General features: G+C 41.0%; 1 protein-coding gene across 1 annotated transcript in view; it reads left to right on the forward strand.

Moving 5' to 3' along the window:
- Positions 1–2397: 2397 nt before the first annotated feature.
- The window catches only part of SNX4 (sorting nexin 4), a 34600-nt gene continuing 22013 nt past the window's right edge, over positions 2398–14984 (forward strand). The window contains exons 1-4 of the mRNA XM_030454605.1: positions 2398–2599; positions 3628–3743; positions 13981–14119; positions 14196–14345. Coding sequence (XP_030310465.1) covers positions 2492–2599; positions 3628–3743; positions 13981–14119; positions 14196–14345 — 513 coding nt within the window. The 5' untranslated portion in view covers positions 2398–2491. The remainder of the gene's footprint in view (positions 2600–3627; positions 3744–13980; positions 14120–14195; positions 14346–14984) is intronic.

Raw genomic sequence — 14984 nt, forward strand, 5'->3', positions numbered from 1 at the left:
CTAGGGGGTAAATGCCAAGGCTCATTTTGACCAAAGTAATGCAAGTGCTGGAAGTACTCCTGAAAGCAGTACTGTGCTGGGACCATTCTTCTGTCACAAAATACCATTGGTTCAGTTTGTGAGTTGAGGTGTGGAAATGTGGCTCAGGAAGAACACTTTGTTGAAAACTTGGGTGCTTATTGAAGACCTCTCCATTGCATGCCAGTTTTTCAGGCCCCCTCGTGTTCTCCCCTAAAGCTCCCCAGGCTATGCTGTATGTGAGGGCTACCCAGGCTCTTGGTCATCTTGATTTGGGCACTTCTGTCATTATCCTTCTCCTACAAAAGTAGTGTTTTAACACGTCTCCAGATCTCATAGCAGTATTAAGAAAATTCAACGCTGAATATAGGTTTTGAAATGACTGAAGGTTAGACCTGCAAAACAGTACTGTACTTTATTGATAATACTGTTTCCATAATAAAAATATTTAATACCAAGTATGATATCCTGCATGAGCTGCATGTAAATATTTCCATTATATCGCTGATATAGATCAGGAAAATTTCAGTATGCACATCCTGCAAATGCAAGTGTAATTGATACAAGGTATGTATCTCAATGTACATCTTGAGTAAACATTAGAAAACCATATCATAATGAAAAACAGACTTTGTTTTACAAAGTGCAATCATGCTTTTACATCTAAACTGGACTTCAGGTTTAGAAAACAAATCTTAAATCAGTTCTATTCAGAGGACAAATCATAGCTCACATATTTGTAAAAAACTTGCTCTAGGAAAGCCTTTTGTGGAAAAGCTCGGGAAACTCCATCCAGCTATGGTGGTGGAGGGGTGGGAAAAGAGGGATTGATGTATCAGTTCAAACAATCTGAGGAAAAAGTTGAATAAACATTGGAGACAACAGAATAGAAACCAGACGCCAAATATTAATTCATGGCATCTTCAAAGGGGATTTTGAGATTTATTTTAATTGTTGTTGAAAGAAAAAGATTAATTTTTGGATGAAAAATGTATGCAAATTCAGCTCTGGCCAACATTAAGAAAAATTACTGTTTCCTACTCAAAGCAGAAAAAAAGAAAAGCAAAGAAGTTTGAATATTAATTTTTGATTCCCCTGAGGTGCCCTTTAACCTGGGTTTGAAAAGGACAGGGATATAAAAAAAGGAAATAATAAAAAATGTAGTGCCTGAGTCAAAGGACATGAATCCGGTCCAAAAAATGGGAAATATCAAGGGTGTGATGTGATATGTAAACTGTGGAATGACAGGGCTGCTCCTGAGTGTCCAGATGATGTTTGGAGTATGAGGAATAAAAAAGGAAGAATCTCTCCATCCACTTTGGTGGTCCCACAAGGAGTGTGTGGGCACCACGGGTTCGTGAGGAAGCAGAACCAAAGGCTGCAATGGTGAAGGTGTGGATATGTATAGGTGATGTATTAACTGATGCTCAGTAAGAGCTGCGGGTCAGGCTTGCTGAATGTCCCTCCAAAGGGACACAATAGGAATGCACAGTAAGATTTGTTTCTTTTGAAGAAGAGATGAGGGTGCTGGGACTGTTACTTCATAAATGGTCAAGGCTTCCCCATAGCCGGATTCGGGGGATTTTTAATTGCTGGAGTACCTCCTGGGGAAGCGTGGCTGGATGGGACAAACATCAGTGCTATCCCACAGCGATGCTGGGCAGGACAACGTCCTCCTGGATGCTGTGGCACGGCTGGGAGGGAGGCGATGGAGAAGGCAGGGCAGGTAAAAGCCGGCACAGAGTGAGTGACTGTGTCCTTCGGTGCTTGTCAAGGACCGAGAGTGGGGAAATGAGGGGCTCAAAAAAAAAACAAACCCAAAAAAACCTCCAAACCCGACTGCCTCATGGTCACAAACCTGCTGCGGGAAAGTTAATAGTTGCTGAGTCTATAAAGCGAAATGACAAGTTGCCCTGCTACAGATGGAAGGTGAGACACAGCATGGGTGTATCGGACACTCCTCAGTGGCCTGGGAAGTGAGAGGAACACCAAAAAAAAAAAAAAAAATCTTAGAAATAAACAAAATAAATCTTAGAAATAAACCTTTACAGCTGTCTGAGCGGCGATGAGCGTCCGGGGGACGGCGGAATGTCCGTCCCTCTCCTGGGCAGGAGGCTCAGCTGCCCGGCGACCATTACCACCACGGGGGGTGTCTACACCTCGCTGTGGGCGGAGAGGTGCCCACCGCCGGGCACCCCACCGGGCAGGGCTGGGCAGGAGGCCGGCAGCCTCGGAAGGGCTCAGCTCAACCTCCTCGATGAGCTCCGGCCGGGGCGGGAGGCACGGCAGGGCCGGAGAAGGGCTGAGGACCGGCGGGACCCGCCTCGCCTCGCCCCGCGGGCAGCGCCGGCCCCCGGGCGGCCACGCACCCCACACCCCCCGCCCCGCCGCTCTCCAGGACCTGCGATGAGTTTGCCCGCCGGAGCCGGCCTCAGCGCCTGCGCGGAGGGAGGCGGCCGAGCCCCTTATCCCCATGGAGAGCTCCGAGGCCGAGCCGAGCGATAGCCATCCGGAGGAGGACGGCGCCGCGCCCCGCAGCGGCTTCCCGCCCCCGGAGCAGCCCGCAGCCACGGCGGCCACGGTGAGGGGGTGGCGGGTGGCGGCGGGGCGGGGACGGGACCCTCCCGCGGGCCGCCGGCCTCGGCACGGCCTACTCCGCCGGGGCCGAGCGCCGGGCTTTCCTGAGCGCGCTGCCCGGCAGCCGCGCCGCCGGTCCGGGGCGGGAGGGGAGGGGTGCGGAGGTCGGCCGGTGCGGGGAGACCGGGACCCGGCGGTAGCGGGAAGGGGCTACAGGTGGGATGAGCCCTCCCTCTGCCTGCCCGGGCTAGAGACCCTGCCTGAGGCTGAGCTGTGCAGCATGTCCCTCCGAGAAGTGGGATTCGCCTCCTCTCGGTACCTCTTTGGCCGCTGTTGGAGGGCTTTGTGTGCTGACTGCCCTGCTCCTTTATGCTTGATGATGATGATTATTATTATTTTATTATTATTATTATTAATTTTTTCTTCAGTTTGTTGCCCTCCACCTTCCCCGAGTTTCACAAATAAATCCCCCTCCCTGCTGCATTCAGCTGGAGGTTTCCAGAGCTCTGCCGTTCCAGGGTGGGTGTTTGGTCCGGACTGACTTCTGCCTGCCAAGGTGTAAAAGATAACGATCCTCCTCTGAGAGATTAAAAGCAAAACATTTCAGTCCGGATATATTCTGTTTCCTGTGAAAGGGGAGAGGTGGTTATGTGTGTCCCAGGTGTCCTGAGGAGGAAGTCACCAGTATTTGGGAAGTGCTTGGGTAGAAAGTACTGGGGCTGGTTTGCTTGTTTTTGAAAAAGGTTACTTTGTTATCTATAAGGAAAAATATTTCTCCTCCTTGTATTTTATTGGCTCACGACGGCTTTTGGTATTCAAAATTGTGTATTTGTTTTTTTCCCCTAAAGCAGGTTTTCTGTTTTTATTTGCTAATGTGATACAGAAGATAGGTATAAAACTGCCTTAGCCTTTATCCTATAGAGACCTGTCTTATTTGAATGAATGTGGTGCAAGAAGAAGGGGAGGCAGGGTTAGCAGCCTTTGCCTTGTGTGGCTAATGTTACATGAACCTTTATTTTCCTCCTTTAAAAGATGGAAGACTGTTTGATAAAAAAAATGGAAATCACTGTTTCGGAAGCTGAAAAGCGGACTGGGAGGAATGCCATGAACATGCAAGAAACATATACTGCATACCTCATTGAGACAAGGTGGGTGATGAGAGTTCGCTCTCAGAGTATGTGGTTGTGCCATTCCAAACAGATTCTCCCTCCTTCCACCACTAAAAATGTTCAGGTTCAGTTGATGAGAGGATTTAGCTGGTGTATGATTTGTTGTGCAGTTATCAAGCTACCCTGGAGGACCTTTTCCCATGAAAACTTGGCATCTGATCTCCAGTTCAGTATTAAATCTTGTATTGTGTAACTGGATACTGTAATTCTTCATTTGGAGCTGGGTGGAAAACCGTGTGCTTGAAGGATGTTGCTTTAATATGGCATCAATAACTGCTTGGTTATTTCTTAGACATGGGTTGGCTTGTTTTTTGTACATATATATTTGAGGTTATATGTGCAGCTTGTGTGTGAGAGAGCTTCTTGTGCATTGTGGTCTGAAGTAATGGTTGGGCTTGTTTGAAATCACAAGAAAATCAAGAAGTCTTATGACTTGTGTCATGTGGTCAAAATTTACTGCCTCACTTATATTTGAAGTGTTTTGCTTGATCTAATCATGATGTCCTTGTAGATGCACTAAGGGTTAGGGTTAATTAACTATTTCTTTCCTTCATACTAGCTTGAACTTTCACTGGAGAACTTAGTGCTGTCAGTCTTGTTTTAACAAGATTAATGATACAAGTATGGTCAACACACTTGGTACCACAAATACAACTTGCCAGTTTAAGTATTGAGTGGTGAAAAAAGCTTTGAAATCTCTTCTTACTTTTATCCTTACTTCCCAAGCAGTCACAGATGACTCCTATTATGCAGGATCGTGTTACTCAGCTGAAGCAAGAATTTCAAAATTAGACTTTATTAGGAGTTTTGTCTTTCCTTTATGTTAACAGTTTTAACCTCAAGGGTTTACCCTGGGAATGATCTGCTGTACAGATAAAGCCTGAAGCAAAGCAGTTGCATTTTGTGAAGGCTCTGAAGAGTTCACATTGTTATGCTATCACACAAGCCTTCTACTTGCTAGTTAAAAGGCTACTTAGCTTGTTTAACTGGTGAAGGAGCAAACCAGTCATACTGCCTAGAGACCTACTGGGATACATTTACTGTATTTTTGCTTAACTTTGAGAATGAAATCCAAAATAGACATACATCATGTTTCTCAACTATTGTAGCTTTTTGGCAGTTGCTCAGATGCTTAAGAAATATTTTTACAGTGTATTGATATTAAAGATCGTATCACAATGACATAAGTAATTTTTCTTTTAATGATATTTCTGAAGGAAAAAAGAAGTAAATCTGAATTGTTGGTGTCTAACTGTGATGTGAAGTATACTCTGGGGGCATCTTCATGCAGGCCTAGAATGTGCTGACTGCATCTTCTTTCTCAGTCTTCTTTATACTTTAGGCTCTCTCCTGCTTGTCTTTCCCAGTGGTTCTTTCATAGGGGCAAAACTGTATTTTGCTGCACAGATTGCTTTCTTTCTTTAAGGTTTATTTTATTCTGTGGTCAGCAAATACCAAGACCAATTACATGTTTGTCACAAAGCAATTGAAAATGTGGGTTTGTCACATCTCTCATAAAATAGGTTCTCTATTCCTTTTGCTGAGAAGGCAGAATTTCTTGCATAAATATAATTGCTGGCTATTAAATGTGCTTCCTGCTGAGCCTGTAGCTGTAGGTGGGCTTCACAGCAATTTGTCTGTGGGTAATAGGATATTTTGTACCTCAAGAATACAGCTCAGTTTATAGTAATATAAAAAGAAGACCACTTAATAGTAGTTGCGTTATGTTTATGTGAGCTGGGGTTCTGCTATTACTGCTATCTAGGATTTAATTTTGATTTGAATTGAGGAATTGCATGCAACACAAAATAGGTGCAATTACAGCCACTGTATTTGTTACAGAACAGAAGCTGAGTACCTAAACTTTAACACCTTGCTTTCACTATGAAAGTGTTGATGAAAGTGTTTTCCAAGTGATGGTGTTGCTTCCTTTGTCTTTTCAAAATGCAAAGCTCTATTGCCATTCTCATATTTTTGCTATTTTTGTTTATTTGTATTTTTAAAGTAATATTACACTTCCAGGTAGATTTCTTTCTTTGAAACAAAACAAACTCTGCTGCTGGAGACTGTAGAGCCCCAAATTCCAAGGGTCATGCTTCCTCAGAGCATCTCCTTTTTTCTTGATTTATGCCTTTCTGCATTAGCTAAGTAGATTTTTTGGTGAGCTATTTCTGTTCAATTAGTCTTGGTTTCACAGTTTCCATTAAACTATGCAGTTATTTAAAAATAACTTAGTTTTTATATTCTCCCTGTGAGAACAGATGAACACTTCCACCTCTTTATGGGAAATGACATTAAGGCAAATACAAATTCTTATAATCAAGATGCATAACTAAATATTCCTTCTTGAGATGTAGGTACTTGGATTTCTGTAAGGGAAGTGGCAAACATCCATGACCACACTTAAATTAGGATTTGCTTTCTTTTTAGAAATGTAGGCAGCTGGGTCTTGCACCAGAGTCTGTATGAAAATAGATTATATGAAACCCAGAATTTGACTCCTAGTCAAATTCAGTTTGATTCCTTGTTTTTTCCATGACAGAAATTTAAGCAGAACACAGAGCACCTCAAAGTGCTGTGTTGATGGACTTTCAATACGTACAGAGGCACCTTTTCCCTTGTTCTCCAAAATAGTAAATGTCTGCTGTAGTGGTAGAACTGTCATTTAGTTAACTTTACTTCTGTCCCTGTTGACTTGCAGTTCTCTAGCTTGATCCTCCTGGTCACACAATATGATGATCAAAGTATGATTTGGTTGGGTTTTTTTGTTTTTTGTTTTTGTTTGTTTGGTTGGTTTGGTTTTTTGATGTGGCTTTAGGGAAAGGTAACACTACTTTGCAGGGTCCCAGGTTTCCAGCCCTGCTAATCCTGACTTTCTTTTGAAGTAATTTGACAGGGTAGCTCACTGTATTTGCTTGTTACTCTCCCAGTATGGCTGAGGAAGTTACTAATCTTATCTCTGCTTTCAGTATTTGGAAAGTTTTCCATTAGTTAAACTGTGACATGAGTGATGCCTTCTTCTCCCTTAAGACCTTAAATTGCCCGTCCAAAGAGTAAGGGCTTTTAAAAAAATGCTTCTGTGAGAGAAATGAACTTGGAAATCAGTAGCCAGCCAGGTCACAGTTCAGTGGTAGTAATGCTGCACCATGGGACTTCAGGACTTTTTTCTCTGTTTTGTTTTCTTTGAGTTCTTTTCCTAAAGTCTCCTGTCCCAACTTGGGCTAGGCGAAGAGCCCAGGCATGCATTTCCTGGGGAGAGGCACAGAACAAATGTCTGCAGATATGTGCTGTCTTTTGATAAAACAACAAAATGCAGATTTTGGTCATTGAGAGTCAAAGATTTGTCTTTGTCTGCCCCCGCAGAAGGAGGTATTGGGAGTAAAGGAAGAAAGTCTGAATTCAGCATGAACTTTAAACAGGGGAGAGTCAGGATATGAAAGATGATGGAGGAGCTGAAAGCTTGCTTTACTGCTGATTTGTACTTAACTGATACTATGAATTATTAACCTGCCTAGGGGATGTATATTTTAGTTAAATGCAGCCAGCTGTTTAGGTGACACTATTAACAAAAACTTAAAAATCATCTAGCTGTGAAAATTTTCTGACAAGAGAACTGGCACTTGGTTGTACAGCTTGCCAGGTAACTTTCTGTGTTGTACAAAGTACATAGTTGCTCTGTAATAATAACTTCTCTGCCTGTTCAAAGGCTTACATACAAAGACAGTTTCTAAACTGCTAATGGAAAAAGTTGCCCAACCCTCCAAAATGGTTTTCCTCTACAGAGAGAGTGAACCTTGTCTGCTGTAGGGGAGTGGAAGTGTCACTTCTCATACACAGGAAGGTCAAAGGCTGAAAGCAAAGTTGCTGCTTCCGAGATTGAAAAGGTGATTGCTTTTACAAGGAAATGTACTCATGTGTTTCCTTCTCATCTGATTTACTGTTTTGCAGCTATTCCTCTTTTTATTGCATTCAGAATCGTTTAATGGCTCATTTAAGATAATTAGTTTTAAATGGGAAATGCGAAGAGGTTAATTAGATGGTCTAAAGTTTTCACATTGGCACTTGGAATTAAGGCAAATGAACGTGACTTTTGTAGTAATATAATCTTCTAATCACTTCTGATAACATCAGTTATGAACGTAAAAGCTGAAGGTTTAAATTTTGTCTTTTAGTTTTTTTCAGGCAGGTTGGTTCATACGATGAATAACATGCATTGTTAGAACTGTACTTTGAAGGGAAACATATGGTTTTCCTGCCTGAAGACTGTACAAGTATTATATTGTGTTTCTAAAACCAAAACAAATTGAGAAGTTTGACTGAATGTCAACAAGTGATTATAATCTTAATTGAAACTGGTCTGCAGTACTTGCATTTAATGGTGGAGTTCATAATGTGGTCTAAAAAATTAGATGGTAATGAAGGTATTAAGTGTAATGAGTACCTTTGTGGATTTCTACTTCCTTTCTGGAACAGGGTTCCTGGGGAGAAGTGCTCTTGTAATTGGTGATGTTTTATGGTCTCATATGTAACCAGGTGGAGACATTTTTGGTGTGATTAAAAAAATTATTCTTCTCATCTTGCTTGCCTGACCCAAATCCATAAATGCAGTTTCAAACACTTACTACTTCATTTAAAAGGCAGTGGTGTGGCTGCAGGCTTGTCGCTGAGGACTGTACAGCACTTTCCCAGCACAGCTTTGCTCTCTGTCGAGAGCAGAATCTGGCTGCTTTTACTTTATCAAAGCCTGGGGGGAAACCTTAATCTAGTATTAATAGTTTCAAAAGTTGTCTTAAATCTATTCAAATGGTTAATTTAAAAAGCATTGCATCTTTTTTGGATGTTGCTCAGCTGCCATCCTGAAATATTGTCTTCCCCCTTGAGTCAATAATTAAGTCACAAAACTGATGTTTCACAGCCTGTTGAAAAAACCCAAGTGACTTGGGTGGGTGCTGCTGGTGGCAGAGGCAGCTGGGATGTCCATCCTGCAACGAAGGGGCAGTGTGATGGCAGCCTCTTGCTGAGGCTGTTAGAGTGCAGCTTTCTGTAATGGGATTTGAGCAAGAACACCCAAACATTTATCTGGACAAGTGTCTGTCTCCCTGTTTTGCTGTCATAATTGTTTTACTTGTTTTCTCTTAAGTCCTTTTCACCCAGAACAAGAACTTGATAAAAGCAACAACTAATACCAAAAAAGGCAGCATTCTCACTTCTGAGGCAGTGAGAATAAATGCATGTTAGAATAAAGGAAGTATGATTTGAGAAGAGTTACAATGTCAGGCTGCTTGGCACAGGCTATGTTGAGGAGGTTGTATCAGATGCTATTTAAAAAAAAAAACTCTACTCAGACAGGTTTGATTTTCAAGTTATTCTGGTATTAATTTAACCTTTTTCTTTGGGGTATAATGTGAGGCTTGTGTATCCCTCATAAGGGTTGTAAAGCTTGATTAATTTAGACTTAGGGAAGCCTAACCTGGTATCCAGACATCTGCTATGTTAGAATAAAGTGACAGCAGGCTTTAGTTCTAGTGAACTTCCATAGTTTCTTCAGTGTGGGCAGGGAGGATGTAGTTGGTGACTGGCATGATCTGGTCTGGCAGTCTGTTTCCTTCCTCCTCAAGTTCTTGAGGCCCCATGTGGACATTAAACAGGGTGCCTGCATCTCCTGTGGGATAATAGTGGTTTGTTCTGATGCAGCTCTAAGCTCTGTAAAGCTGTGGTCCTTCCCTGCTGAAGTGCTGCACACCTAGGAAACCTTAGAAAAATTTTGATTTCACTTTAGTTTTCTGCTTTATACTTGGCGTGTGTTTGGACTGAGATGTTACTACTCTGGTTACTGTGTTTTTCAGGTTTTTAAAATAAGGGGCGTGTTCCTGTTAATGCTGACAAATACAAAGCTGGGCTAGTAGGCACCTTGAGAAAATTTTTGCACAGTGAAGGCTCCACGGGGTCATTGCGGCTTCTGCTTCTCATGACTGTTCTGCAGAGTTCACTGTAGAATTAAGAACATAGTTTACACTGAGCATTCTGTTGTCAGAAGTCAGAGTGCCAGCATACTGATGTAGTGTTGACGTGAGCCCTTACAAAGGACAAATGGACTGTTACAATATTTAAATGTGATGATCCAAATATTTGTAGGATAGGAACCTGAATTGCTCTAACCTGTATTCTGTACTATGGAAGGAGATTATATGTAGTTCTTAAACAGACTCAAATCAGTGAAGCAGCTTCTAAATTTCTGAAGTCATTCATCTTGATTTTGTTTATTTTCTGCTGTTAGTTTGTAGCAGAGCACTATTCATTAGTTCTCACTTTTGTAGCATTCACAGTACTGAAGCTCATTATATACTGATGTGAATCTCTTTGACTTCAGGAACTGTGAGTTCTGAGAAAAATGCAGATCAACTTCTACACAATAAAGCTGACTTGGAAAAAAATGGGTGCATGGAAGAATAGCAAGCCAGAGCAGGATGACTTAAGGCAGATCAGTTATGGAAGGCAAGCTACCAAACTTTGTACTACTAATATATATTACTGCAGTTGTGTTTGATATGAGAGTGCTATATTGAGGCCACTTAAAGATGCATAGTACCAAAATCCAGGATAGTTCTTTTCTGACATCTTGTGAAATTGTGTTTTTACAGAAGCCCACATGAAAACAGAGTGGGGATGTCCGAACCAGAAACTTCATTGAAAGATAAACTCCTTTCATTCTTTGTGCTGATTGTTGATGTTCTAGGTTATTCAGAAAGTGATAAATATAAGTTCAGATTTTCACTGCATTGGCAATTGATTGGATTAGAGACAGAAGACAACACTGAAGTACACACTGTGTTGAAATGAAACAGCTAAATGAACTTTTTTTTTTAATGCTTTGTATTCTTGGGGTAGAAAACTTTACATTAAAAGTTGCTCATGGCAGTGTAAGCCCACAAGAATAAGTTAAGTGGAGATGAAAAAGATTTGTGGCTAGCAGCACTTTTCCTTAGTGACTTGTATTGACAAAAAAAATAAGAATGATATTTAGAAAGTAAAGTGAGCTGCTGTTCTTGCAGTTTACCTTTGGTGGTAACTTCTTTGGCCTCTGTAATTATTGTGTCTGAAATGTGTTAACTTGCTTTAAACTGCCAGTAGTGGGTGCACATGTTGCCTGCCTCTAGTTACAAGATGATGCTGTATGTCTTAAATGAAAAAAAAAAACATAGATATTAATAATAAAACTCTTCTATTCCAGAAAAGTCAAAACTCCAAAGAAGAGCTAGTTAAGCCCAACTCCTATGCCAGGCCAATAAATGGTTATGCTTAGGTCTGACAGGGAAGTTCTTTTCTTCTTCTCTGATAGAACACCCATTATATTGCACAGAACTTCTTGTTCCAGATCTGAGATCTGGATTTGTAATTTTCCTGCCTTTAAAGTGGCTGCATTCTGCTTCACTCTGTGCAATGTGTCTGCCTAGCTCAAGGTGAGTCTCTGGTGTGTTCCTGCTAGTACAGCAGCACCTATATCTGCACTGCAGATGGGTCCTCCTGGGATGTGGCTGGGTTCTCAGAGCAGTCCTGGCCTGTGTTTTTCTTGTCTCCCTATTCATGTTTGCTTGTGCAGGATGTTTTCAGACAGAGTCTACATAATCTATGATGTGTTGATGGTGGCAGTCTTGCCTGAGGGTTGGTGATGACCCATGCAGAAATAGTGCTCATAAAAGCTCTGGTGGAGGTCAGTGGAACTGGCTGATAGCTGCTGAAGCTGGAGATTAAAGGGACCCCTAATTCTGAAGTACTTTTCTGTGAGCCTCTTGAATGGCCAGATTATTTACCAAACCCTGCTGGGAGTTTTTCCTCTAAGAAAGTGAGATTTTGTGCCTTCAGCTTCCAACTAAACAACTAATCTTCTGGGGCACAGTAGCTTAATTCTTTATCTATTTAAATTTACCTCCACCTCAGCAGCAGTACAGTCACAAGATAGCTGCTTTTAGTTGAAACGTTCTTGAAAGGTTTAAATTGTGCAGTGTAGGGAGGAATGCTGCACAGTCTGTCAGCCCAGCTCTAAGCTGTGCTTATACCCTCTTCAGAACTGTGGCTGTGGTTGCAACTTCATTAAAGTGAAATAGGGAAGAATTCTGTGGGATGTTGGCAGTCTGATTTAGTGGTTGCCAGCAGTGTGCTCACCTTTTTTTCTTGTCAGTTTCAAACAGTTGGGATGGCTTGTGTGAAATGCTTATGAGTACATCCTTCTTTCTTCCTCCTTGTGATTTTTAAATTTTTTTCTAAAAATCCCATCACCTGGAATAAATGTCCTTTCCACAAGGCAAGGAAAGATATACAGAAAATGTACTGCCTTACTAAAAAAAAAATAATTGTATTTTTGCATAATTCTGATTACATTGCTTAACTTCAAAATGTAACCATGCATTTTAATTTACTTCTAAATGTGAATATAGCAAGGCTGTTTCTCTAATGAGAGTTTAGAAATTAATGCCAAAGTCTTCTTACACTTGAAGAAAATTAATCAGATAATTGGGGCCCCTCTGGAGTGGGACTGGGATTTTTTCAGTAAAGTTATTAGAAATCTGACTTTGTAGGTTAAGAATAGCTTAAAAATAATTTGCATGCTATTTAGCTGTTTCTAAGCTCTTATGAATTCAAAAATTGCATAGCATGAATTCTGCTGGAAGATACTCAGTAGAATAGTGTACTACATTGTATCTTATGAGTTAGTACTTTCAGTTCATAACTTCTTGTGCCCAGTTCTGGGCTCCCCAGTACAAGAAGGGTGTGGACATACTGGAGCAAGTCTAGGGAAGGACCATGAAGATGATTTATGGGCTTGGAGCATCTGACATACAAGGAGAGGCTGAGATAGGTGGACTTGTTCAGTCTCTGAATGAACCAGCTCAGCAGGTCTTAGTGATGTGTATCAATACTTGGTGAAGAAGGTAAAGAAATTGGAGTCAGGCTCTTTCTGTGATGCACAGAGAGAGAACAAGAAGCAGTGGCCATAAGCACAGATACAGAAAATTCCACTTAAAGGTAAGGAAACCTCTTTATTGTGAGAGTGATCAGACATTGGAAGGGGTTGCCCAATGTGGTGCTAAGTCTCTGTCCTTGGAGATGCTCAAAACCCCACTGGATGTGGCTCTGAGCCACCTGCTTTGAGCAAGGGAGTTGGGCTACAGACATGCAGAGTTCCCTTCCAACCCCAGTTTATCTGTGATAATCTCCTAACATAGCTAATACTGTTTCACACAGGTTTATGCCAGTGCTTTGTATGTTTATGATTCATTTAATATAAGAACTAAGGTAATCATAGACATCACTGGTTTCTGTTAAATGCCTTGTCTGAATTCTCTGTGTTTGTTCTGACATCTTAACTGACAAGAAGTGTTACTGACCTGGTGCTTATTTTATGATATTGCAAACTGTTTTTGTTGCTTAAAATGTCTTGTATGAAGAAGGAATTTTTTTTTCAGGTTTTTACATTAGTTTTCAATCCTTTAACATCCCATGATTTTTCCTTTTATAGTAACATAAAATCCTTTAATACCTTGCTAGGTGATGTTTGCTTTAAGTTTTCAACAGATTTTTCAGATGCCTCCGTTTAGTTTCTGCTTACTCTGTCTTCAGGTAGTTTGTTAGACTACATGTCCTTAGTCTTTAAATATAAGAAGATACCCCTTTGAACAAGAACAATTGGAAATGCCTTGAAATTTGCTACATTATTTTCTAGAAATATCCTTTATTATTCTTAAAAATTTGTTAATATATTTGAAGTTCTATTTTTAACTACTCTAGCTATTGCAGACAAGACAATTTTTATCCTCTGAACCAAAAGCTTTCCTGTTGAATAGTGGATTTCTTCTTGTAATACTCTGTATCCTTCAGCTGCTCATGAAATTTTGCTGGCTTAGAGCCTAACACTTTTCTGAGAGAAATGTCTAGTTCTGTAGTGATGAGAACTTGTGTGACCATTTACTTTACTGTGATCTCTTTGTTTCTGGTGTGATAAAAATGTGTTAACTTTTCCCCTGTTCCTAAAAAAATGGATTGCTATCAGGCAGAAATTTTAAGTCATTTTAAGTGAAGTGTGCAGGTGGGAAATTAATATTATTTTAGGTTATGGGCAGGTTATGCAGTTACCATTACTTGGGTGCCTATTTTTTCTTATAATTGAGCTGGTGAGGGTGAAGGGGGTAGCTTGCTAATTTGCTGTTTTGTCTTTCAGAGCTGTGGAGTCCCAGGGTGAGGGGCAGTGTGCCCCAGTGGACTCCCTGTGGCGCCGTTACAGTGAATTTGAGTTGCTGAGGAATTACTTGACAGTTACTTATCCACATATTGTTGTTCCACCTTTGCCAGAAAAAAGGGTAAGGCAGCTGAGGCAGCAGCTTGCTTTGTATTGCTTGTTATTTATTTAGTATTAACACTCTTCTGTTTAAATAGGCTGACTTTGTTTGGCATAAGCTATCAGCAGATAACATGGATCCAGATTTTGTGGAGAGAAGAAGAATTGGTTTGGAGAACTTCTTGCTACGTGTGGCTTCACATCCTGTTCTTTGCCTAGACAAAATGTTTTATTCATTTCTAACGCAGGTATGGTAAAGTGATGTGCTTTCTAAATATGTTCTTAAGTGATTATTTTATTTAGGTTACTGTCAGTTTTGTCTTCTCCCCTCCAATTGATCCAAAGCTTTTTGTGTATCTGGAAGGATAGAAAACGTAAAAAAATTGGAGGTAGAAAAGGCCTGTCCATCTGAAAGCTTCCTAGCAGCCCACTGCAGTTATACAATTTTACTTCTGATGGACTTTATGGCTTTTTTCCAGTCTAGTTTTGAGGTTCCAAAGAGAGAATTTCCACCTCTTTGGAACAGCATATTGGGAACTCAGTATGTTTTAGTTGGGAAAGCTTCTTAGGACTAAAGCTGAAATAGTTAGCATGCTATACTGCTGGCTGCAAGAGACAGTACTGGCTTCCAGATCACTCTCAGGGTGTCTGTGGTTTCCTTAGCTTTGCAGTTTGAATCACTAATCCATTTTTGTGTGTTGTGATCCAAAACCAGTACAATATGTTATCACAAAAGGTGTGATCCAGTTGTCACCTAGAGCATTACATTCTTCAGTTTTCAGCTCTTGGACATGTTGGGTGTGTCTTTTTTTCTGTGTTTTGATGAGAGATCTTAGACTGAGCATGTATGGTCACTGAGCACAGTACAGTATGCAGATAAAACTACT

This window comes from Calypte anna, chromosome 7, assembly GCF_003957555.1.
Source record: "Calypte anna isolate BGI_N300 chromosome 7, bCalAnn1_v1.p, whole genome shotgun sequence".
Classification (NCBI taxonomy): domain Eukaryota; kingdom Metazoa; phylum Chordata; class Aves; order Apodiformes; family Trochilidae; genus Calypte; species Calypte anna.